This window comes from Python bivittatus, unplaced genomic scaffold (genome assembly GCF_059951505.1).
Source record: "Python bivittatus isolate LINGU-HERP-01145 unplaced genomic scaffold, Pbiv_v1 ctg000610_np1212, whole genome shotgun sequence".
NCBI lineage: Eukaryota > Metazoa > Chordata > Lepidosauria > Squamata > Pythonidae > Python > Python bivittatus.
The window spans coordinates 15520580-15545961 of record NW_028277088.1 but is presented as its reverse complement, the minus strand read 5'-3'; the positions used below and the strand labels follow the sequence as shown (position 1 = coordinate 15545961).

Genomic DNA, 25382 nt, shown 5'->3' with positions numbered 1-25382 from the left:
ATTTCTTCGATGAAGAAAATAAAATCCTGAGAAAGAGAACACTTACACATATATTATTATTACTCTTCATGTCCCTTATACCCCAGCGAAAAGTGCCTCCTTTTATCTCATCCAGCAATTGATTACCTCTCCAAAGATCATGGAGTGCTGCCTTTTATGAAATAGCAGAGGACAGGCTTGCCATTATGGGCCACCTTGAGTGACAAATACAGGGCTGGTATATGAAAAATGCACTTTGGGAGGGGTGAAGTCTGCTCCAGGCGATGCCTGCCAGAATTGAATGTGCTTTCCGACCCAGTCATTGAGGGAGGTCCTCCAGGTGTGGATGAAGCAGCAGGCCTTTCCTTTATGGAACACTTTCCCCCTAGGAAGTGCATGCAGCACCCACCTTGCTGCAATTCCATCAACAGGCGAAAACGGCTTTATTTCAGCGTGCTTTCCATCCCAGCTGGCTGAATGCAGGCAATTATCTTGGGTTTTATGGGGGAGTTTTAGCATTGTTTTTTGTGGTTATGCTTTGTTTTGGGTATTATTACTATTATTATATTTTTCTCACCTTTCTTATATGTAACTCAAGGCCTAATACTCTTTCCTCCTCCCATTTTCCCCACAACAACCACCCTGTGAGGTGAGCTGCGCTGAGAGAGACTGGCCCAAAGTCACCCAGGTGGCTTTTATGCCTAAGGGAGACCTAGAATTCAGTGTCTCCTGGTTTCTAGACCAACACCTTAACCACTACCCCAGTGTTTTTCAACCTTGGCAACTTTAAGATGTGTGGACTTTAGCTCTCAGAATTCCCCAGCCAGCATGCTGGCTGGGGAATTCTGGGAGCTAAAGTCCACACATCTTAAAGTTGCCAAGGTTGAAAACACTGCACTACAGTACATCAAACGGGCTCTGTTTGTTCTGATTTAGCTATTTATTATGTTGTTGATATTGTTTTCCTTCTATTATGCCACTGTTATGCCAGAGTCCTTTGGGCCTGGATCTGTTTATAAATACCATGAAATATAAAGAAATATCAGACTTCATGTAGTTTTCTTGGCAGCAATACTGTATGGCAGTGCTTGGCTATTGATTCTTTCAGGATGTTTTTGCAGCTTCCCAGTCTAGCCTACAACCCCGTACCAATCAGGTCCACCTTTCTTAGCTGTTTGAGAAGAGCCACCGTGAGTTAGATGTACAGGCATCTGATACAAAGTGCGAAGATGTGAAAATGATGAAACATACTATCTGTTGAAGACAATCCAGCTTCCTAGCATTGGACCTATAGTTGCAATGCACATTTTGCTCTTCTCCCCCACCTTCCACGTTAATTCAGCAAAACGGCGATTGTTGTTAACAAAGCCATTGTTAACTCCCATCTCAATGGAGTCTCCTTGTTCAAAATCCACAGACCTCACTCTGATTAACAGATGGGCAATATCAACTACAGGAGATAATTCTAGCATAATCTCCTCTGGAGCAAAAAAATAGTCTGACTTTTCATCCAGTGCAGTAAAACAACGCGGATGCCTTTGTCAGGTTAGTCTTTCTCCCGCCAACCACTCTTCGGATGAAGCTGAAAGGGTTTCACACACTGGAAAAGCGATACGTCATGTGAGGAAAATTGACCCTCACGCCACTCTGTCCCGTACGACTTCCGTCACGGCGCGCAGGCGCACCGGGCTCTTTCCTTTCGGCAGTAATGGCTGCCCCCACGGGGACCTTGCCTCTGTTGCTTCAATGGCGGGGACTGATTTTATCCCGACTGGTTGTGGCAAAGCGACGGGTCGCCGCGATCCGATTCAGCTCCGCGGAAGCCGCTGCGGTATCCCAGGGAGAGCCGCAGGTTCCGGGCGGCGTGGCACCGGCGAAGGGTAAAACAGGTGTCTTTTATTTTTCGGAAGGTAGACTTTAAGCAGGCGAGGGAAGAGGCGAACCCCTTTCGCTAGGCCTTATATCGAGATCGGCCGGTGTAGATTTTCGAAATAGCGTCGTGGGGGTGGGGGGGATGCTGTTATTCCTTCTGATTCGTGTCCTTTACCTGCGAAAAATAGTACAGCGCAAAAAACAGGAGCTGCAGGAGCCTGGCTCCAGCTGTTGGAGAGGAGGTTGTCGGAACGTGGCTTTTGCTTTCTGGAGGTTCATGTGGACCCAGCCAGCTGTGCCTTATTTGAGCAAACACGGAATGAAACACAGAGTTAAAACAATGGATCGAAACTCAACACCATAGTGAAAGAGAATTGAAATATCAAACCAAATAAAACACTATAAATGGAACAACTAGGCTTAAATAAAATTTAAAACTTTTAAACATGGTTTTTAAAAAGAGTGATTGTTCTCCCCAAATACAAGTGTTCACTTTTAGAATCACCATAGCAGTGCACTGTAATCACATTCAAGTATTGTTTTCTTAGCTGAGAGGCATTAATGGTGTAGTGACTTTCTTATGTACTGGTTATTTCAGTAGGAAGAATGTATTTTTTACCTTCCTGGATTTCATTTTCTTAGGGAAAAAAAAGGTTCAGAAATACCTCTTTGATACTTGCTAGTCTCCCATAAACAAAAAGCCTTTCTTGAGCAGAGATCCCACAGAAATGGCCAAGTTTCATTATAGTATCCATTTGCATAAAATGCAGGTAAGTCACAGCTTTCTGATGCTTCATTTTCTTGCTGAATGCAATTTCCATTTGGAACTTCAACTGTTGAGTTGGCAGTTTCATTATAATATAATATAATATAATATAATATAATATAATATAATATATAATAATATATAATAATATATATAATATAATATATAATATAATATATAAGTTTCATTATAGTATCCATTTGCATAAAATGCAGGTAAGTCACAGCTTTCTGATGCTTCATTTTCTTGCTGAATTGCATTTCCATTTGGAACTGCAACTGTTGAGTTGGCAGGGCAGCTATTTTGGTTTGAACACTGATATCTAAAATTGTCTTTATGAGCTGTTCTTGAAGCATTACCCAGAGTACTCAATGCCTGAATAATAAAACAGTCTACAATTAGAGTCATACATTTCTGAAGCTGTGGGTTTTCACTGGTCTTCCTAATCCATTCTGCGAGAGAAGCCTATGATTGGCAGTACTTTGGTCCAATCATTTAACATTCCAATGTGGATTAAGATCTTAATAGCCTCAATTTTCAATTCTGACATAATAGTGGATGTTTTGTACATCAGTTATCATATACCCAAAGTCTGTCTGGATGCTTTCAACTGACAAAGTACTGGTAAAACTGCATATTTCTGTGCTATAGGTCCATATTGGGATGGCCTTAACTTTGAAAATGTTTAAATTGCTGAGGCTGGGTATTTCCAAATTAAAAGCTTATTCAATAACTGGAAGCATGCAGCAAATCTCAGCATGGATCTCTCTATCTCAGTCCCCTAGCATGCTGGCTGGGGAATTCTGGGAGTTGAAGTCCACACATCTTCAAGTTGCCAAATTTGAAAAACACTTCTCTAGCTGCATAAATCAGGAATCTGAAGGAAGAAAAGGCCACTCCAAGACAATAGGATTTTACTGCCTGCATCCTTGTTATTCTGGTATTATTTATATAAAGTTCTTTTTTTTTCTTTTAACTTGAAGACATTCTCTTAGATTTAACATTTTTAATACCACATTATTCTCTTTCTGAAGCTCCTCTTCAAATGCATTTTAATAAGTAGCATTAAGATCAATATCATCCATATAAATCTGCCCAAAGCCTTAAACCTATGGAAACTTGAATCATGGAGGGAGAAATGTTATTTACATAATAGCTAGATAAAAAAAGAAAAGAAAATTTTGCTTGGATTGACCTGAGTTCTTTGATTTCCTCTTTCAACTGCTTTCTCATGATTTTACAGTCCTTGTCAAATTACACTGAGGTTCTTTGATTTATATTCAGTGGTTTTGGTTCAAGGATTTTTTAAAAAATCAGAGCAAAGAATGTCATATATTGACAGAACTGAGTTGGTAACAGCACTTGGGATTTATACCATGTTGCCCAAGCTTCTAGTTTTGAACTATGGATTTTTCTCACATCTGCTTCCGTTTTAATCACTTTTCATGAGGCTTGCAGTGGACATGGGTCTTACATCAGAATCCCACATTACGTTTACTGATGCTGATTGATGGTCACTGTCCTCTAGTAATAACAAATTTGAGAAGAAATGGGCTCTTTCTTTAGACATGTAAATGCAGGCTAGTATACTTCTAGAATGTATTGTGTGATAAGTGAATAAGTATATAAATCATGGACCTTTGCTCCCTAATATCTGCAGACCAAACTTAAATGTCAATGCAAGCAAGCTTAATCCTGCTCTGTTTATATTTTCATCCTTGAGTGCCACATCTGATAAGAAGGGAGTCACTCTTGCATTGAAATCAAGCACTGTTATTAAAGCTTTTGGAAGTTTTAAATATAAGGGCTATAGAGCTTGGTTCAGCATCGACCATATATCAGTAGGGCAGTATCTAGAGGATGTTGGAGGAATGTAGAAACATTTAGAAAGATAATCACCAAATCCTGTGCATTGCATTTTACTGTTAGATTAGGAGATTGCAAACAAAAGTCCATCAATTCATCCAGCTATTCTAGTTCTTTAATTAAAGATTCCAAACCATCTGTAAAAATCCCTTTAACCTCCAAGCTGTCTTAAATGAGATCCTAAACCAGTCAAGCTAACAGTATCATTTCTGATAAGATTTATGATTGGATAAAAATTTAATTATTAATTATCAAAGAGCTTGGTTTTCCAATCAGCTACATTCTGTTTGATCTTTCCTAAGGTGTATCAAACATATACATCAACGTCCTCATCTAGACTTTCCTAAGCATTTAATCTGTCCTCTGCCACCTTTTGTCCAAACAGGGAGCTTCTCTGAACCTGCTCTTTTATCTCAATATCACTCAGACCTTGAGCTTATAATGAGTGAATCTTCAAATTATCCTCTTTATAACAGCATGTTGTACTTTTTATGGGCAAAAGAAAGAAAGAATCTAAATGTTTTTTCTTCAGGCTGTATCTCCAGCCTTAGCTGAAAACTATAATGAAAAATCATGATGTAGATTTCTCAAATTCAGCTTTTTCTCCATAGTTGGAGATGGAACAGGAATTATAAGAACATCAGAAAGGACAGATCCCTGTGGATTACATCCTTCAAGAGTTATTTTTGCTGTAGGAAAGGAGTCGAGGTCTTATGTACTGGGTAAGAGGGAGCCAAATTTTCAGAAACTCTAGGCTCTACTAGGTCATTTGCAAGCAGCATAAATCTTCTTTCTCATAAAAATCTAGCTTTTTACTGATTACTAAAAGTATCATATGGGTACCAATTCCACCATAATGTAACTGTTCTTCTAATCTAAAAATCAGATGCAAAGAAGTGTCTAGGCAGAACTGATTCTAAGAATAATTTTACCTGAATGAGCCCATGGCTTTGGATAGTTAATTAAAGCTAGTTTTAGCAGGCCAGTACTAAATTTCAGGGAAGTTAATGAGGAGGGCCTAACCTCATGGTTCTAGTTCAGTTTGGGATTTAGATCTCAGATTTTTCTGTTCCCATGTGGATATTGTTTCCTGCTCTCGTTTATCAGTCTCTTGAGCTCTGCTTTTAGAATCATATCTTAAGGGGGAATGAAGATATGAATATCAAGGGGGGATTCATATCTTCATTCTTACTCTTTTTGGTTTCTCAGGCAGGTTTCTTACTGCCAGTTTTAAAATATTCCTCTAATAGGTGAAAAATATTCTTTGTATCATTTTCTTACATTTTAGAGGCGTGTAATTATTTTAGTCTACATGTTTAGTGATTTTACTGTCCTTCACTTCATTATTAGGCCTAGTATTCCTCCCTACTTGCTTCATGTAACTGCTTGCATATGCCTTGTTGGCAACCCATCCCAAAAAATATTTTTGTTACAACGAGTTAATCGTCTGTGCTGTTACTTTTGCACATTTCTACAAAAGTAGTTAAAGCCTCTTGCACTCTGAAAGGAAAACCCTAATGTGCTCCAAATCAAATTGGGTCTTGCTTTTTAAATCTAGAAGAATAACAACCCATTCCTTCTTATTTCAATCCTTTTTTTTTTTTTTGTACATCAGTTCAATTTTCTAAACATCTGTCCTTTTCTGAGGCTAGTCATTTGTGTTCTGCTGAAGCTAGCTCTGCAGATAAATGGGGCACCAAGGTCTGAAAAATTAGCTTTCAAACCAGTCCAGGCCCCAGCACGAGGGTTTGGTTCCCAACCCCAAAGCAGCTACCCCAGATGAAAAGAATTGGGTAATTTGGAATTGTGATGTCTCTCTTTTAGAAACAGCATAAGTCACATCTGGCATAATACTTATTAGGTTGTAAGTTTGTCTGGTATATACCATTTTAAAAAGAAATCCAGTTTGCAAAACCTTCCCTATTGAGCAGTATAGCAAATTGACAAATGATTCACAAAGACTGCATTATCAGTTCACATGAACATTGCCTCTTACCTCTTCCAGGGAATTAGCTTGTAGAGATAAGGTTTATATCCAGTTCTATTTTATTTTCTTTCCCTTTCCATTCCAAATAGTTTTCTCCAGATGCCAGAGTCAGTCAAGATGCAGACTCGAAATTCAACTAAATGCTGAACAATGTGGGGGGGGGGGTCTAAGAAAAATAGGTACAAGAAAAATCCATCCAAAACTCACCATGAAAAAACACAAAATTTGTTGAGCATGTATATAGTGCCATCACCTTCCCCAATTATGGCCTATGTAGTAAGTCAGAGTTATTAAATGTGGCTTAGGATATATGTGAATAATTCTGTAGTGGATTGATGAAAAGGTCACAAAGCAAGAAATCATGATTTATAAATTATAATATGTGGACTGATAGAAGAGCAGTTAAAAAAACAGCTGTTTCAGAAAGCCTTTAAGGGAATAATGTTATGGTTATGTCTGGGTTATTATGGTTATTATCTGGTGAGTATTTATGAGAAGGTTTGTGTTAAATTGTTATCTTTCTTACATTGATAACTGACCTACTGGTTTGTTAATTACCTACTGTGAGTTGTTTTTTTTTAATTATACTAGTAGTAAATTTAGAGTCTGTGATTGAAGCAACACACATTTTGTACATAAATATGGTGCTGAGCAAAAATCAAACAAGCTTTGCAGGTAATTTGAATCCAATCTTGTATACTATCTTTCATTTTAAATACCATTGCTGGGTTGCTGTGATCTGAAAGACAAAAGAGATTTGATGGGATTCGTTTTGTAGCTATTTTAACTGATCTTAATGACATTGTTGAATTAAAGGGATATGATTTCTTTACTGTGGTAAATATTGAATTAGATCAGTGTAGAGGTACTGCTTTTGTGGATATCTGTTATTTTGGCATTTTCTCCTCCCCACTCCCCAATATTATCATTGTATGAACACAAACAGTGATGTTGGCCCATTGGCTGCACCCTCTTCCGTACATGCCCGCTGCCGATGCCTCCCCTCTCTGGCATGTTGGGGATGAAATGTTTGCAGTGGCAAGTTTTGTCTACATGCGTCAGCCTCCTGTGCAGCTTCAAATCCCAGGTAGCCCACTTGATTAGAAAAAGATGCTTGCTGCAAGAGCGCAACTCCTGATAGACAAGAGATTACTGTTACCATTCTTGCAGTAGGCCAAAAGAATGAACTGTAGACTCATCCCCACTTTTGCCTTTACAGCAGTAGTTATATATGAATATAGAGAAGTCTTATTCAGATAGTCCTTTCAAGTTCTTAACAAACCTATGTACACCCTATCTATCCAATCTACTTCTCTTAGTAAATTTGCTGTCATTCTCATTATAATACTGTATAAAGAACAAGTCAGAGAAATCACAGGTTCTGTAAAGAGGGATTTGGGAGAAGTAACATCTAGTGTAGTGATGGCGAACCTTTTGCGCCTGGCTTGTCAAAAATTCAGAAAATGCCAACTTGACTCTGCTGGTGTGTCACTCACACACACACACCCCTGAACAAAAGAGAAACAATTGTTTACATATTTATTTAAGAAAAATACAGTCCAGTCATGTGCGGTGCTATGTATTATATAAAGAAACGTCAAATAATTACAAAAATGAAATACGAGTAAAACAAACTCAGTTCCTTTGGTAACTCAAACAGGGAAAATAGTTGTTGTTGGGTGTTGGTGAACACTGGGGTGTCACCCAAAATGTCGTGTGTCATCTTTGACACATATTTTAAAAGTAAGGGTTATGTCCTGATGCCAGGCTGCCAAAAAAGAAATCCTGGTGTGTCATCTAAGTTTTTCACATTAGTGTCTTTTTCTCCTCCAATCTAGATAGTGAAACTGACTCTGGGAAAAAGACATTCAATGAAATTCTTGCAGAAAGACAAGAACAAGCACAGAGGACTGTGTTAATAAACTGTCCACCCAATTTCAGTGCCAAGGCTTTTCTCAAATACTTATCTCGTCATGGAAACGTTCAGAATCATTTCTTCTATAAAAGTAAAGTAAGTATTTGAAATGTTAGCAATTGAAAAATAAATATTAAGGTATGTTTATTTCAAACAGGAAAGGCCTCAGTGGATGAGTTTAAGAAAACCCATATTATTTTGCTTTTTTACTGTTGTTACAGATGGCACAGAAATTATTTTTTGACATTCTCTTTTTTTTTCGCCTGAAGGGTGCTTAAATGAAGTCAGTTAAGTACATCAGTTAAGGACATAAGTACATATTTAATGGTCTTGACTGTTTGTGTTGCAGATCCACTTAACTGTTAAATCACAATCCTTCAAATAGTTCATCTGTGTTCTCAGACCTAAGCTCTTATTGTTGATATATTTTTTTTCCTGTTTCTTCTCTTATATTGCTTCAGGCTATGTATGCAGTCATAGAATTTTCTGAGAGAGAAAGCATAACTTCATTGCAGGAGGTCATCACAATTCCAGAGCTTAAGGATGAATATCCTGTTCCATTTAAATCTAGAGTCCTTACCTTGATGCTGAAAAAACAGTCAGACCTTGTTTCTGAACACACCCCAGTTCAGTGTCACAGACAAACCTCTATTCCGGTTGAAAAGCTGGTGAAGAAACTTTGTGATGCTGACAGTGTAAGTTCATACTTATAGCTCATACAGTGATTGTTTTGCAATTCTTTGATAACAAATAACTAGGTTTATTTTTGCATTGAATGTGTAACTGAAAAATGGATTGCAGCTTAATATGGCTGAGTGAGCAGTATTGATCAGGTGACTTGCTAAAAGTGCATATGTTTTTACAGATGCCATAAATGATTAAATACCTTGATTAATCTTGTAAGGAAACAACTCTAGCTTTATACAGAAGTCCACAATTTTGGGCTTACTTTGTTTGCCAAGCAAAAGAATATGGATCCTGGGTTCCTTCCTGTTGCCTTTTCCTAATACATAAGAATTCCACTCCCTGCCCTTTTTTGCAGAAATGCTGAGAGGGCTGGACAACATTTTAGTTTCATTGCTTGATGAATAAACTCAGGACAGAAACTGCTGAAGGATTTCCCTAGGGCAGTGTTTCTCAACTTTAAGATGTGGGGACTTCAACTCCCAGAATTCTTAAAGTTGCTGAGGTTGAGAAACACTGCTCTAGAGGAAAAAGAACATTAAGATATTAAGTACACTACTTGGCATGGGGAGGTAGAAGTTTCCTTCTTGCCTCCACTTTTCTACCCAACAAAAAAGTGACCAGGGACTGGGTGCCTACATTATACTACCCATGGTTTATTTAACTATGATTTGCCAAATAAACCACAGATGGCTGGTTCACATCAAAGCAAAGGGAACCAACTGTTGTTTGTATTACAAATTTATCCAGTTTCACCACTGATCCACATAAATATATTCGAGAATACTTCCAGCAATCTTTGAAGCTGTACTTTGAAGAAGAAACATAGTTCTTGTTGGGAATTCAACTTTGCATGCACTGGCTTTCTGTAACTAGAACCCTTCTGACCATGAGGAACAATAAATGTTGGGATAGTTAGCAGAGAACCCTGTACTGTTACCTCCTTTCCTTGTCTAAAAGGCTCACTTTGCCTGTCTCAATATAACATGCCTTCTCCTGGTTAGCCTGATATTCTCAGGGCTTTCATCATTCCTTCCTGTCTCAGTTTTATTCTTTTTTTCCCCTTCATACAAAGACCAGCCTCAAGAATATTTTCTAATAGAAGTTACACCTGTAACTTTAGTGTTTCTCCATGCTTTCTTTCCACTGTATAAAACTGTCTGCTGTCCAACAGCTCTAAGGATCAATTTGTCATTTGGGGGAGCTTATGCAATACAAGCAAATTCTCTTGGATTGTCTTGCTTGGGTAGACTTAGCATATTTCTAGTACATAAACGTGTGGTGCCCTTTTCTCAGTAGCTCAGAAATGTAGTCCTTTTATTTTAAAAAATGCATAATGTTCTCAGCAGGCAGCAAGAACAATAAAATTATAACAAAAGAACAATGCCAACAGGATGCCAAAGCAGTATATTTGAAAACACCTGCAACTAGAAATCATTTGCTGCATTCTTTAAATTGCTGCTGCTGTATAGAATCAATAGCTGGTGCCCTCAATGCAGGCTTGAAGATTATTTTCTTGGATTCTTGTCTGTAGAGCAGTTGTGTTGGCTGTTAATGTTTTTAGCTATTCTTCTAAGGTTCTTTAAGGGTAGGTTTTGAAAATGCAGGATGTGGAAAAGGTTAAGCTTGATGCTGTATCTTATAAGAATACAATTGTAAAAGGTTAGGCTGTATCTTACAAGTATCTTGAGTGCTAGACACTTAACAACATATGTCTTCTGAAGTATTTCCTCTTTTTGTTATTGTTGCTCTATAGGTGAGCGACCAGTTGTACCTGCTCACAAAAGAATGTCAGTTGACCGAAGAAAATATCAAGCTCCGTTTTTTAGCCTGTTCCTTAATTCAAGACATTGCAAGTACTTATTTTCCTGACTGTATCGTGAAGCCTTTCGGTTCTTCTGTGAATACCTTTGGCAAACTGGGATGTGACTTAGACATGTTCCTGGAGCTGAATAAAATTGGGAAAAATACTATCAGAAAGGTAAAATATTTCTCTAATGGTATCGTAAAATGACTTAATTGTGATGTGCTGAGATGGAAATGAAGGCCGTGACATTAGCATCCTCTGGAGTTAGGCTACTTTGTTGATCGATTCCCAGATTCATCTCCCATTATTCTTTGCTTTTCTAGGTTTTTCTCCCCTGAATAGGCTAAATCTTATTCTTAATAAGTTTGAAAGAGTTCGCTTCTATTTTTTAAAAGAAGCAGCTGCAGCAGAAAAGATCAATATTATCCTAAACTATTAGATTTCAGAACAGTGTTTTTCAAACTTGGCAACTTTAAGATGTGTGGACTTCAACTCCCAGAATTCCAAATGATGGCTGGGGAGTTCTGGGAGTTGAAGTCCACACATCTTAAAGTCGCCAAGTTTGAAAAACACTGCTTTGGAACATTAAACAGATTGAGACTGAGGTGTGTAAAGTCTACCTGTTCTTAACTGTTTCTGCTCAGCTTGTAGGAATAGCTAGAGAGGTATCTCATTAAACAAATCTTTTTGGTTGCAACTCCCATCCTGTGGGGTCTCTCCGATTTCTACCAAAAAATGAAACCTTTTTCCCATCATTTTTGCTGGTTTCAATTAGTTGATTTTTTTCATTGACTCTCCCCATTGCAAAAGGCTGTTTTAAATTTATCTATTGTACTGGTTTTTTTTTTAAATAGTTTTAAATGAGTATCATATTTTTAATCTTTGTATTTACTAGTTTTGTTTGGTACTTTGAGTGCTTTTAAGCAGTAAAGCAGGATAAAACTCTTGTAAATTTAATTAAAAAAATATTAGCCACTATTATGATGCCTGTGGCTAGTGTTGGCTGTCTTTTCTTCCTGTGGCCTAGATGTTGCTTTGGGGCAGGAAGGTGGAAAGGGGAGTGAGATGGCATACAGTCCTTGGGATCCCATATATATTGCATCCAGTATGTGTATACACATGTGCACAGGCTCCAGTATTAGAAATATATGCACCATTGATACTTTTGATTACAAAATGGCCTTAAGGCACAAGCATGAGCTGAACAGTTAGAAACCTGGCCTGGGAAAATCTGGAGTTTCCCCCTTGGTTTCCCACATACCAGCCTCTGAAACTGTACTGCATTGCTCAGCAGAGACAAATTTCACAACAGGAGGAAGTTGTGCTTTCCTTTGTGCTTATGTACTTTCTCCTGCAGCTTTTGTTACATTGCTGTAAGAAAATACAAGCCCAAAGCGTAGGCCTGTGCTTTGTGTTCACGGTCTTTTGAGATGCGTGGAGGAAACGAATGAGGCATTGCGGCTGCCTGGATCCTCCCTCCTTTCTGTGCTTATTCATCAAGATTGATTGATTGATTGATTGAGCCTTCAAGTCAGTGTTGACTCCTGGCGACTGCCTGGACTAGGCCCTGCAGTTTTCTTGGCAAGATTTCGGCAGTGGTTTGCCATTGCCTCCTTCCTAGGGCTGAGATAGAGTGACTGGCCCAAGATGATCCAGCTGGCTTTGTGCCTAAGGCGGGACTAGAACTCATGGTCTCCGAGTTTCTAGCCTGGTGCTATTTGTCATGGTATCTGTGGATTCTCCTCCAACCATGAGCACATTTATATAAACATTGTATTACAAAACGGCAGATTCTGATTGAATATTAGAAAATATTTCCTTGACTATAAGAGCAGTTCATCAGCGTAATCAATTGCCCAAAGAGGTGGTGAGTTTGCTTTCTGTGAATGTGCCAAAGCAGAGACCAGACAGCCATCTGTCAGGGATGGTTTACTTTGGATTCCTGCCGGAGCAGGCAGCTGGACTCAGTGACCTAAATGAAGCCTTCCAACTTTAAGTTTCAGAATTTGAGATGTTAGATTCTCAAATAACTTGTATGTAACAGCAAGTTTGATTTCCAGATGAATCCATTCAGGACACCCTTCCCTGATCTCACATCCTCAGGATGTGATTCTGATGTCCCCTAATCAGGTCCTCTATTGGAATGATAGGAATTGGAGTCCAGCAATCTGGAGGGCACTAGATTGGAGAAAGAGCTGATGTAAAGAAATATTCCCTCTCTGAGCCAGATGTTTCTTGTTGTTTGAGAAGTTGAATATATATACATTACAGAAGTAGAGGAGGTGAATGCATTGAATTTAAGAAGCTCAGAGAGGTGCATAAAATACAACAAGAAATCAAGAAGGCCTTAGTTGCCATGCAGCTTTAATTTGTATGGCAATTTAAAGTTACATGAAATCTAATAAAAAGGGCCGTTATCTGGAAACATTTCTTTTTACTATGGTTAACTGTATGCCCCCTTTTGCCTAATTTGGGAGTGTCTCTCATTATTTTCCAATGCTGCCTCTCCTTGTTTCAGCTTTGGGAATGGGACTTGTCTAATTTGTGAATTAACTTTTTATGCTGTTTTCTTTTGTGTTAGAAAACAAGCCCCTTTAACATAATTTACCAAATGAAGAAAGCTCCTTCTGAACGAATAGCAGCACAAAGGATCCTTAATGTGATTGGTGAATTTCTTGATAATTTTGGCCCGGGGTGTGAGGGTGTCCAGAAGATACTTAATGCTCGTTGTCCATTAGTGAGATTTTCCCATCAGCCTTCCGGGCTTCAGTGTGATTTGACACTAAACAATCGGTAAGCGTTTTATAAGGTTTTAAAATTACATTTCCATTTTCGCTGTTGTTACTGTTTAGTTTTATAGTCTGCCTTTCCTCCAGGAGGAGCATATAGTCCTACCATTTTATGCCCACAACAGCAGCCAGTTGTGATAAATTGGATTAAGAAAGGTTCTACCAAGTGCGCTTCCATGGGCAATGGTGGACCTGAACCTGAATACACCCCTGCTAACCGCTCCTCGATAACACAGTGGTTGTCTGACAAAGCCCAAAAAATGGCTATCACAATCATGTGATCAAAACCTCACCCTTTTTTGCATGCGTCACAGTGCACATAAGAGGGGGCGGGGCTTCTGTTACATGGTTGTGGGCGCCAGCTTGACTTGGTGGCAACTATATATTCATCCGAAAGGGTTTGGGATGAAAGTGGCAAACTAACAGTAAACCTAATGGCTGATCTGAACCCAGGTCTCACCCTCTGAACATTGTATGCACCGCATGGTCCTTGTTCTAAATAGCCGGAGCAGACATAAGATGGGTCAGGATTTAGGATTTAATTCTTAATTAATTCATTTATTCCATAAGTGGTTAAGATAAACCGTGGACTTTTACCCAGGCTTGGATTATTCAGGAAGAATCTTTTTCTTCAGAATGGCCACTAGGAGGAAGCAAATTTCTTTGGAATAGCCAGTTCATTTTCTCTTTGAACATATTTTCATTTTTTTAAAAAAAGAACTTTTGTTTCTCGGTTCTATGCATGGAAACAAAACAAAGCAGTGTTTTGTTAATGACTCGATCATGAATTGCCCCGAGAGAGAAAGAGAAGTAGCTTCGTTCTGTTGAACAGATCAGGGTCATGTCTTAGCCAAGGATTCATGGGCCATGTTATATCATCTTTGCGTGGATGATGGTGCTCTTCTATTCCTGGTTAAATCAAGCCCTTGTTTCCATTCTCACTCAAGAATTCTGTTCCTTTTTTTTTTTTTTTTAAACTCCTGTTCTGGAACTAACTGATGAAACAGGGAAGGAAAGCCGTATTGTTTGCCCCTTACAATTTCCGATTGCATCCTACAATGATTCTGTATTGGCTAAAGATTATATTCAGAATATATAGGCAGCCTTATGAAAGCCACTTCCTTCTGCTCCTGATCCAGAAGGCAAAGCCACCCGTTGTAGTATATAATATTATTTTGCGGAGTGGTTCTTCAGCCCAGAGCCAGTAATTCTCATTTCTGTTACTGCTGTCCAGGGAAAGCAATCCTGTTTTAAAAGTATGTTAGTCATTTCATAGTAACAGACAGTTTGCAAAAAGAAAACATTACACCCAAAACATGCCTGCCCCCAAATAGAAAACATCATCCTAGGGTAGGGCAATAAAATATTCATAAACAATTATTTGTTAAAATTATACAATCTAAATCATTGTTTTTCAAACTTGGCAACTTTAAGATGTGTGGACTTCAACTGGCTGGGGAATTCTGGGAAGTCCACACATCTTAAAGTTGCCAAGTTTGAAAAACACTGATCTAAATAGAGTGTTTCAAATGTACTTTTCAAATCATTATCTATCTATCTATCTATCTATCTATCTATCTATCTATCTATCTATCTATCTATCTATCTATCTTTCTATCTATCTATCTATCTATCTATCTATCTATCTATCTATCTATCTATCTATCTATCATATACATTTATATTGGTGATTTTTGCTACATTTTCTTACTCGGTGTATCGTGTGTTCTTAATTATTTCGATGTGCTTTTATGTTTTCTTCTTAGAAGTGGCTTTCCTTATTGGAGCTCCATTTTAGTGTGCCCCAATGTTAGCTGATTGTGCAAAAGCAAAAATATTGTTAGGCTTTTTCCATGAAGTTACGGCAATATATTATCATGGCTGCTGTAATTTCCCCTTCCATCTTTTTCTCTTCCAACAGAATTGCCTTGAAAAGTTCGGAACTCCTTTATGTCTATGGCTGCCTTGACTCACGTGTAAGAGCTCTTGCCTTCAGTATACGATACTGGGCGTGGACTCATGGACTTACAAGTAGCATTCCTGGCGCTTGGATTACCAATTTCTCTCTAACCATGATGGTCTTGTTTTTTCTGCAACAAAGGCAGCCTCCCATTGTTCCCACCTTGGATCAACTCAAGAAACTGGCTGGTAAAAGAATGATTAACTTACTTTTTGCTGGAGTACTACTGGTTGTGAAATGTTCCTTTCCCTTACTGCAGTGTTTCTCAACCTCAGCAACTTTTAAGATATGTGGACTTCAACTCGTCCACATATCTTAAAGTTGCTGAGGTTGAGAAACATTGCTGTAGGGTATAAAGTTAATGTTTTCTGAACACACTCCTCCACACATGCACACTGAAACCAATATATTGTCTCCCCCCCCTTTTCATAGTTATCATAGAAGCTGTGACTGTGTAACGCTGCACCCTTGACAAGAAATATGTGCGCTAAAAAGCAATTGCCTCTCATCTACTCCAGAAGTGAGATGACTCTTAAGGATGCTTAGAAAAAATATAGACAGCCCAGGTCCCATTTCTATTCTACGTAACTGGAAGCTGAAACCATGGGGAACTCTCTGTTCCTCCAAAAATATTTAGCTCAAATCTCACTGCAGGCATGAATTCATTTGGCAGTGTCGAAGCTGTATTTGCTATGCCTCAGTGGCCCATTTGTAAAATAACAATTAGAGTAATTGTGTTACAAGCTGTTTAAGGATTACTGAAAATGTGTCCAAGATACTTTGAACACTTGAAATGTACTATATGAAGGCAATATATTGTATAATAAGAACATGTATTTACAGGTAGTCCTTGCTTAACTATGGTAATTGGGACTGGAATTTCTTATGCTAAGCGATACAGTCATAAAGCGAGATGTCATGTGACTGCATTGCTTAGCAACAGCAATCCCAACAATCCCTGTTACTGTTATTAAGTGAGGATCACAGGTCATTAAATGTGTACCTTACATGACTCTGACTTGCGATTTCCTCCCGGCTTCCCACAAGCAAAGTCAGTGCGGAAGCTGGCAGGAAGTTGCAAGTCTTGCTCACAAGCTTTTCCTTAGGTAGCTCACAAGCAGCCTGGGGGGCTGCCTGCTGCGGCACAAGTGCAGGCAGGGCACAAGTATGGGTGGACGGGCAGTTGCCCGCCTGCCTGGGGCCTGCACTCACCCTGGTGCTTGGGGGCTTCTCAGGAGAAAAAGCAGTGGGAGTAACTTGTGACCTTCCCTGCCAGCTTCCCCATTGACTTTGCTTGTGGGAAGCCAGCAGGAAAGGTTGCAAATGGCAATCGTGACTGCGGGAAGTTGCAACTATCATAAGTGCAAGCTGGTTGCCAAGTGCCTGAATTGCGATCACATGACTGCAGGGATACTGTGAGAGCCACAACTTTGAGAACAGGTCATAAGACCACCTCATTCAGTGTAATCGTAACTTTGAATGGTCACTGAACAAGTGGTCACTAAGCGAGGACTACCTTTAGTGTACTTTGTACTGTACATAAATTTGGTGAGTGAGAATACAGTGCTCCTCTTGTGCCACCTTTGTCACAAGGCTGTCAAAATTGACTTCAGTATTCTGATCAGAGTTCCCCCTGTCATTTCATTCATCACTTGCAATATCACAGCTGAGAGCATGTAAAGAGACATGTATTGTATTTGCATATTTATTACTTTGCATTTATTAAGGATTAATTAATAATTAATAAGCCCGGAAGACCCACACCAGCCATCGTATGCCGGCCCTGAAAGCCTTCGACAATACATAGATTAATTAATTGATTAATTTTAATTCTACTTCCCCAACAGCTTGAGGACTAGACTTTTTTTAAAACTTTTTTTAATATGACTGTGTTTGACATGTTTATTGTTTTATATTTTTTGCTGTGTGCTGCCCACAGTCACTTTTTATGGGATGGGCAGCCATAAAAATTTGATAAATAAATAAATAAAAGCTGAGTTAATCATGACTCACAAATTTTTTAAAAGTCTGCCAGTTCCTAGCAATCCAATTCAGGACTAGCTGTTCTTCATGTTACTTAACTGAAGTTATTTGAATTGATACTTTTTCTTGACCTGGACATAACTGGTATTTTGCAAGTATGCTTCCTCAGAAGAAAGGCCCAAGGAATGTTTGAATACATCCAGTCCTTGCTGACATTCACAGCTGCTGCCTGTAACTGACAAGACTAATCAGTTTCACAGCTTAGGCTTTTGCTTGCCTCCTAACCCCCCCCCGCCTTTGGAATGCTCACCCCAGCACTGGGATAATTAGCAAGAATGGAATTAATATTTGTATTTACATTCATTGGAGAGGAAGGGATTACAAGAGAGTAGGCAGGCACACAGTGGGGAATATACCGGTCTGTTTGGGTAACTGCCAGTGCCAGCGCATTGCTTTTGATGTATATTCCCCATTGTGTGCCTGCTTACTCTCTTGTAATCTCTTCCTCTCCAATCTCTCCACTCTGCGAGGGGGGGAAAAAAGAAAAACAACAGGTCAGGCACAAGACAATGTGTACTGACTGTAATGGCGATCACATGACCGAGGGATGCTGCAAAGGTCGTAAACACGGGCATTGGCCGTAAAGTTACTTTTTCATCACCTTCATAACTTTGAACAGTTGCTGAGCAACACAGTCGGTAAGCAAGGTCTACCTGTAATAAAAGCAATAATTTTTCAAATCGGGCAATGGGCTTTCAGTTCTGTTCTGTTTTCTGACCCAAAAATTCCACGTAAGACTCTCTGGTAGCTACTGAAGTGACAGTATTTATTCTCCAGCTTTTAACTGCCTTTTTTTTTTTTTTTTTGGTGCCTGAAATATTGTAATAATAAACTTGTGTGTGCTATAATTTTATGTAACCTATCATAGAAAAGCTAATTTGTTTGTAGATACTGAATTAATGGAGCTTGCAAAATTATTTTTTTCAGATGCAGAAGACAAGGAAATAATTGAAGGGTTTGACTGTACTTTTGTTAGTAACCTGAATAAAATTACTCCAACAAGCAACACAGAAACATTAGGTAAGGAGAGCCATTGTTAGTATTCCCGCCAATTAATTTGAGAACACTGGCTTTGTTTTTCCTTCTTTCTAACTTCACATCCATTTCATCTTACAGACGTGCTCCTCAGAGACTTCTTTGAATTCTATGGGAATTTTGCTTTCAACAAGAATTCACTAAACATCCGAAAGGTAACCGCATTAAATAATTTCACAGAGAGGTTTTGGCATCTTTTGGGGAAAAAGGCTTGTCGTTAAAAGCATGAGAAGCAGCCGTGGTACAGACCAAAGCACCAGTTAATGCACTGTGCTGATACTGGGGCTTTGTAACTGATTATTTCTCCCATGGGGCAATTTTGGGAAGAAGCTTTGTACCCACAGCCGGTTTGCAAGAATGCCAACGGCAGCTTCTCAAAATTTGAAATATACCTACTGTCTAGAGTGATTGGAGACCTCTGGTTATATATGTTTCATTGCAGTGCAGCGGCTAATTAGACAACTTGAAAATGTGTTGCTGAGGGAAATGAAGAGCAAACAGTTTGACAAGCGTGGAAAAATGGTTCCATTGGAAAGTAGTCACTAAAGCAGTGTGTCTCAACTGGCTGGCTGGGGAATTCTGGGAGTTGAAGTCCACACATCTTAAAGTTGCCACGGTTGAGACACACTGCACTAAAGGGAGCATGATAAGGTTTGCCTTCTGATCCCCGCTGGTCACTCCTGCTAACTTTTTAGATCAAGGGTCGGAAGTAAATGTTTGGCCAGGTCCTGCCCTCTGCTTAAGAACCACGTGGAGCTTTGCCTTAAATGGAATGAGGACCATATGGGGAAGAGATCAAGGGGAGTGTATAAAGCAAGACACATGCTTTATTTATTTGTTTATTGATTAGATTTATATCCTGCCTTCATTTTATAGACCTGAAGTGGTATACATAACGTGCCCACCTCCTGTTTTCCTCACAACAACCCTGTGAGGTGGATCGGGCTGAGAGTGAGTGACCGGCCCCACATCACCAGCCAGCTGGTGTTCATGTGTAAGGGAGGACTAGAATTCATCGTCTCCCAGTTTCTAATCCAGCACCTTATCCATTGTACCAAACTGTTGTCCCTGAACCCCTTTTTATAAGCCCCCCAATGCTGTAAGATTGCACATGCTGCAATTCAGCAACAAGCCACCAGGGGTGCAATTACTAAGGAAAGGAGATGAATTCAGCCCCAGGAGATCTGTCTAGGAGTGTTTCTCAACCTTGACCACTTGAGACCAGCTGCTGGCTGGGGAATTCTGGGAGTTGAAGTCCACAGGTCTTAAAGTGGCCAAGGTTGAGAAACACTGGTCTAGGAGCATCTTACCACTACCAGCTGCTTCAGTGTCCTTGCACTACCAAGGGTCTCTCCTCCCCACCATAGTAACTCAGATCATTCCTTTTATTTGTTCTCTCTCCATCTTTCCAAACAACACAGATTTGGTTGGTAGACTGTCACTTCTGTGTGTTGTAAAATCCTTCCCATAATGGTTGAAAGGTTGTTCAGAGATCGAGTTGAAGCTCAGGTACTCAAGGAGTTTGTTTTCCCCTTTCGAAATCTGCAGGGGAAAGAGCAGAACAAGCCAGAGGCCTCTGCCCTCCATATACAGAATCCCTTTGAAGAGAGCCTTAACATCAGCAAGAATGTAAACGCAGCACAGCTTCAGCGATTTGTTAGCCTGGCCAGGGACGGTGCCTGGATTTTGCAGCAGGTGGAGAAACATCCTTCAGACAGCTCTAAGCCTTGGGGCTTGGCTGCCCTTCTCCAAGCATCGGATACAGGAAATGTCAGCAAGGGCTTCAAACGGCTGAGTATGCTAAACAGCGACAGAGTGAAAGACTTGCTGAATTCCTTAAAGATGTAGGCCCATGCCGAGAAAAGACTCTCAGGTATGGCAGCTGCTATGGATGCCTCTGGATTCACTGAATGGCTCAAACTTCTCTTGAGGAGCCAGGCTTCTCCCTGGTCTGAAATGGAAGAGAGGGGCTGCCATCGGACTGGCCAGTGTGTCAGTCTCGTCGGGTCCTTTGGGAAATTCTCCACTTCCCTTTTACAGATCACATTTGATGCAGACCAGGGAAAGTTGATGCAGACCAGGGAAAGAGAAATGAACATGGGACACAGGAAAAGAGATTCTTAGGGGAACCTAGATTGGTTAACTAAGAAGAAACAACATCAAAGCGTCCTCATGGAAAATCAGATTCGCCAACCCACTGACGCGCTGCAACCATTTTTATTGAAGTACTTGCATTTATTTCCACAAACTGCTTTCCATACCTTTAATGGAGAAATAAAGTAAACAAACCAGAGTGATTGAGCTGTTATTGTGAGGCATCTTAATAGCTAAAACAATCCGAGAAGTGATAATCATCTAGTTGTATAATAAGGACTAATTATCAATGGCATTTTCATGCTGCAGAGGAAAATGCTTTTTAAAAAATAGAGTACATTGACTTTTCTGATCATACTGTACCTTTGTTTTCAAAATTACACTTTAATTATGTTTCCAGATGTGAGAAATTGAAATAAGTTGCAGCCTCGCTGCTTGATACCCATGGAATTTTATTAGCCCAATTCAGAGCCTTCCATGCAGGCTATGACCAACTTTCTTGTGAGCCTGAAACATTTTAAAGTCAGAGCAGTTCAGGGATTCTGTACTTGTGTAGGAGCTTGAAGCATAATGTGGGTATGCAGCTCTTGCCAGGGGAAAAACTCCTCCATTGACTTCAGTGATGGGGACAAAGGCACACCCACAGATGCATCCCCAGAATTAAGTTTTTGCACCTATGGACAAAAAGGTGTGTTTCTGTATATTTTTGTATTTTGGGTCTCATCTTTGTTATGCAATTGCTGTACTTAACATAAAGGGATTGTTACCATTGGATTTCTGAATGCCCCCTGCCCACTGCTATCTTCCTTTCTTTTTCTTTGGTGACCAGGGGCTTTGCCAGTGTCTTGGCAGAGAGCCATAAAGGGGTGGGCAAGTAATTATGGTTTATTTAGATAACAGCTGGCCTTCCAGATTTTCATAGGCTGTTTGCCTAATGAATTATGGCAGATCCTTAGTATGGATCAGTATGAGTATGTGTGCACTTTCTCTTAAACAGGGTCTCAACAAAGCTTTAAATATTCAAGATGCCCCCGTTTAATGCTGATTCATCAAACTCAGAAGCGATCTGTAACTTGATCAAGTATATAATGCTAGCCATATAGTGTTACAAACCTTGCTTTCAGAATTGTTTTGTTGTTTATCAGGTATTTGTGGAGAGTATCCACCTCTGCCTTGTGTCTATTCAGTTATAGCTTCCATTAGCCCCATTCAAGCATGATCAAAGCTGATCATCAAAGGTGACGGGAGTTGCAATCTAAAGGAACATGATTGATTCATCTGGAAGGGAGAATAAATTGGGCTGGATGGGGAAACAACCCATTGCTTGACACAAGAGCCTTGCCATTCAGGGGACTGACTGGAGAGGACTGGTTAAAGCTGCTTGGGGAATTCACAGGAGGCCTCAAGTGTAGTAGTACTAGTAGTAGTAGTAGTAGTAACAAGAACAACAACAAAATCACCATTAGTCAATTGCAAAAGACAGCTTTACTTGGAACAGCTTTTATCCTGCAACAATACCTTTAACACCATCAAACCATCAAACAACATCTGCCTATCCCAAGTCCTTGAGAAGGACTCGATAGGTGGATAAAAATGCCAAATCCAGTCTAAACATCTGGCTGACTGTGCGAACAACCACAATAATAATAATAATATATTAAATGTATATGCTGCCTGACTCCCAGCGACTCTGGGCAGTTTACAATTGTTAAAAACATTTAAAAACAACGGTACAAAAACAGCACAAGAGCGTAAAACAGTTTCCCGTCCCTGAATCAAAAATTCAGAGAAAGAGTGTCTCAGAACTATAGCTAATATTTGTTGATTCCTTATATTTATTGCTACTTTAAGTCTGTACTTATCCCCGCTGTATCTCACAACAGAGAATTATGTCTGCGGTTGATTTTTGTTTTCTTTTTTGATTGTTTTTTGGTCTGACCTGAATTTACAGGCAATTAAATTTCCTGGGGTGATTTAATTGCTATTGTGAAGGCAAAATCTGATGTACCTGGCCTACTGCTTGAGTAAGCCATTAAGTCAAGTGGAAGGTGGGAGAGTAGGCCCTGTCATACAAAGCTCTAAATCAGTGTTTTTCAAACTTGGGCACTTTAAGATGTGTGGACTTCAACTCCCAGAATTAGTATTATGGCAGAAAATAACACCCAAGGCACTATGCATTCCCACCCTCAGGTCTGTGAGCCATCAGTTCAGTTTTTCAGCATCCATCTGCCATTAAAAATGAGCATAAGATTCAGTCTACTTAAACCAGCCCTCCCTGCATCTGTGTTGGAAGAATTGCCACTCCTAAAATTCCTAGCTAGCGAGAAGACTAAAGGAATTCTAGGAGTGGTAGTCCCAGTGGATCTGGAAAGTTACCAAATCAGGAAAGATTGGCTGAAGTTCCCCCCCTTCCCTTCTTACACATTGTTTTGCCATTTGTAGCTTCAACCGAATAATTCTCTGTTTGGCTTCGCTGCTATCACGCCAGCTTGATCTTCTGCGGATATAGAATTGAATCCTGCTTTACTCAAGCAATTTATTTTCTTGAGAACTATTTTAAGTCTGCTGCAATCTTAGGCACTGAATGGGTGGCAGGCAGAAGGAAGCTATTTTTCTATTATGTTTTTAAGAGCAGGCTTTCTCACCGTTCAGTGCTTTGCATAATCCCGTTGTGTCAACTGAAAAGAACAGGGATCTGCTGTGATCAGAGCAGACCGTTTCATCTGGTGTGTTTCCTCAACCCACAAAAGGTTAATTTGTGCTTCTTTTGAAGTTTTGGAGAATATTGCTATAACTGGAAAAAAAAATGGGCAGTCATGAATGCTGTACATTATATTTTAACTCCGGTCAGGCTCTGGTTAAGAACTTTCTATTCTGTATGCAAAACTTCGAACAGGAAGGAAACAATCAGTGTTCAAATCACTTTTCCCCGTCCTGCCTTGCAAGAGAGGAAATTAGCTCCTTGTTCTGTATTACTTAAATTCTGTTGTCTGTATCTGAATGTTGACGCAACAGTTAAGCAGAAGTGATAGGATTTTATGCTCCAAATACCAGTAAGAGTTGCATCAAATCTCATTGGCCAAAGCTGACTTGATTCCAAGGCACCTAGTCGTTCTGAATCTCCTGGATGGCTTCAAACTTTTCCACTTGTTCCATCTGAAACCCTTAAATATTAACTAGTGCCACCTGTTTAGTGTGTAGTGTTTCTTTCCTGTTATAACCCTATCATAAGCAGTTGGAAGGCTTTTTTTTTTTTAGGTTGAAGATTAAAGAGGGGATGAGTTAATGCTAGGTTGCTAACTCCCAAGAAAATAAAATGTGCTTTTCTCTTCATTTTTTAATGTTTTTATTTTTTATTTATTTATTTTTTATTTATTTATTTATCAAATTTGTCACCACCCACCTGGTTGAAATGACTGGGTGGTTTACAGCAAAAATAAAATGTATTAAAACACAATATAAAACAGACTTAATGATACATAGCTTCCAAGCAAGATGGAAAGTTGGGGGATAATTCAAGGGAGCGTCATCAGGGGGCTAACCACCCCCAAGGACAGTTAGAGCCCATATCACCCCATGCACACTGGCAGAGCCAGGTCTTTAAACCTTTTTGGAAAGCCAGGAGAGTAGGGGCCCGTCGCACCTCTGGGGGGAGAATGTTCCAAAGGGCGGGGGCACCGGCTACACATGGCAAAGACAGAGTTTTGTTGCACCAGCTCAGGTTTCAAATGTTGAAAGCTTCTGAAAATGTTGATCCTGGGCTTGGCTAATTGAAGTGTGAGATGATTTGCCAACTAGTATTACATTCACTAAGTGAAGTCCTATGTGTCTCTGGCTATGGGATTGCTTGCTTTCTGCTTGACCAGTAAGAGCAGGAGAGGTTCCATCAGATTCCACAGATGAAACCTGAGCTCTTTCACAGAGAAATGACTTCTTTGAATGCTCTTTTTCTCCTTGGAACAGCCTAAATGACAATGAGTGTTTTTATACTTTTCAGGTCAGAGGCAAGAGTGCCAAATGGTGTTGAACCTCAAGTCCCAGCAGACCTAGGAAACATGGCTCAGGTTTAAGAATTTGAGATTGATTGCTTTAAGAAGACCTAATGATGTTTATGAATCAAGTCAGTCATCTCAAACTCTTCTGCATGTTTAGGATCCCACATCCCAGCTGGGTTCATACTTCATTCTAAACCATATTATGGCTTGATTTGATGTGGCTTAATGAATTGTGCAAATGCACCCACTGCTGTGAATCATGGTTTATGGTTTAGCATCAGGAATATAGCAAATTGTTTAGTCAGTAAATCATTATTAAGCTAATAATAGCTAAACAAAGTATGTAAACTCAGCCCATGTGACATACAGAGGCTGAATACATACACTCTAAACCATTATGTGGTTTGCTTGGTTATGGCTTAATGGGTTGTATGAATTCAATCTATTCAACAAATAGACAAATCATGGTGTATATGAAAACATAGATGTCCTCCATGGCAACCATTGACTTGTCTTAAGTAATCTTGGGCCTGATACATAGACTGGACTTTGTTTTTGTCTCAGAATGGATGTTAGGTGATCTGGTGATA

At 39.5% G+C, this 25382-nt stretch overlaps 1 protein-coding gene across 1 annotated transcript; it reads left to right on the top strand.

Moving 5' to 3' along the window:
• Window positions 1–1663: 1663 nt before the first annotated feature.
• Window positions 1664–20996, top strand: MTPAP (mitochondrial poly(A) polymerase). The gene is made up of 9 exons (XM_007426407.3): window positions 1664–1859; window positions 8309–8481; window positions 8847–9080; window positions 10826–11050; window positions 13458–13669; window positions 15587–15813; window positions 18596–18688; window positions 18785–18858; window positions 20252–20996. Exons 1-9 carry the CDS (start codon window positions 1688–1690, stop codon window positions 20549–20551), a joined length of 1710 nt encoding a protein of 569 aa, XP_007426469.2. The 5' UTR covers window positions 1664–1687; the 3' UTR covers window positions 20552–20996.
• The last annotated feature ends 4386 nt before the right edge of the window (window positions 20997–25382 follow it).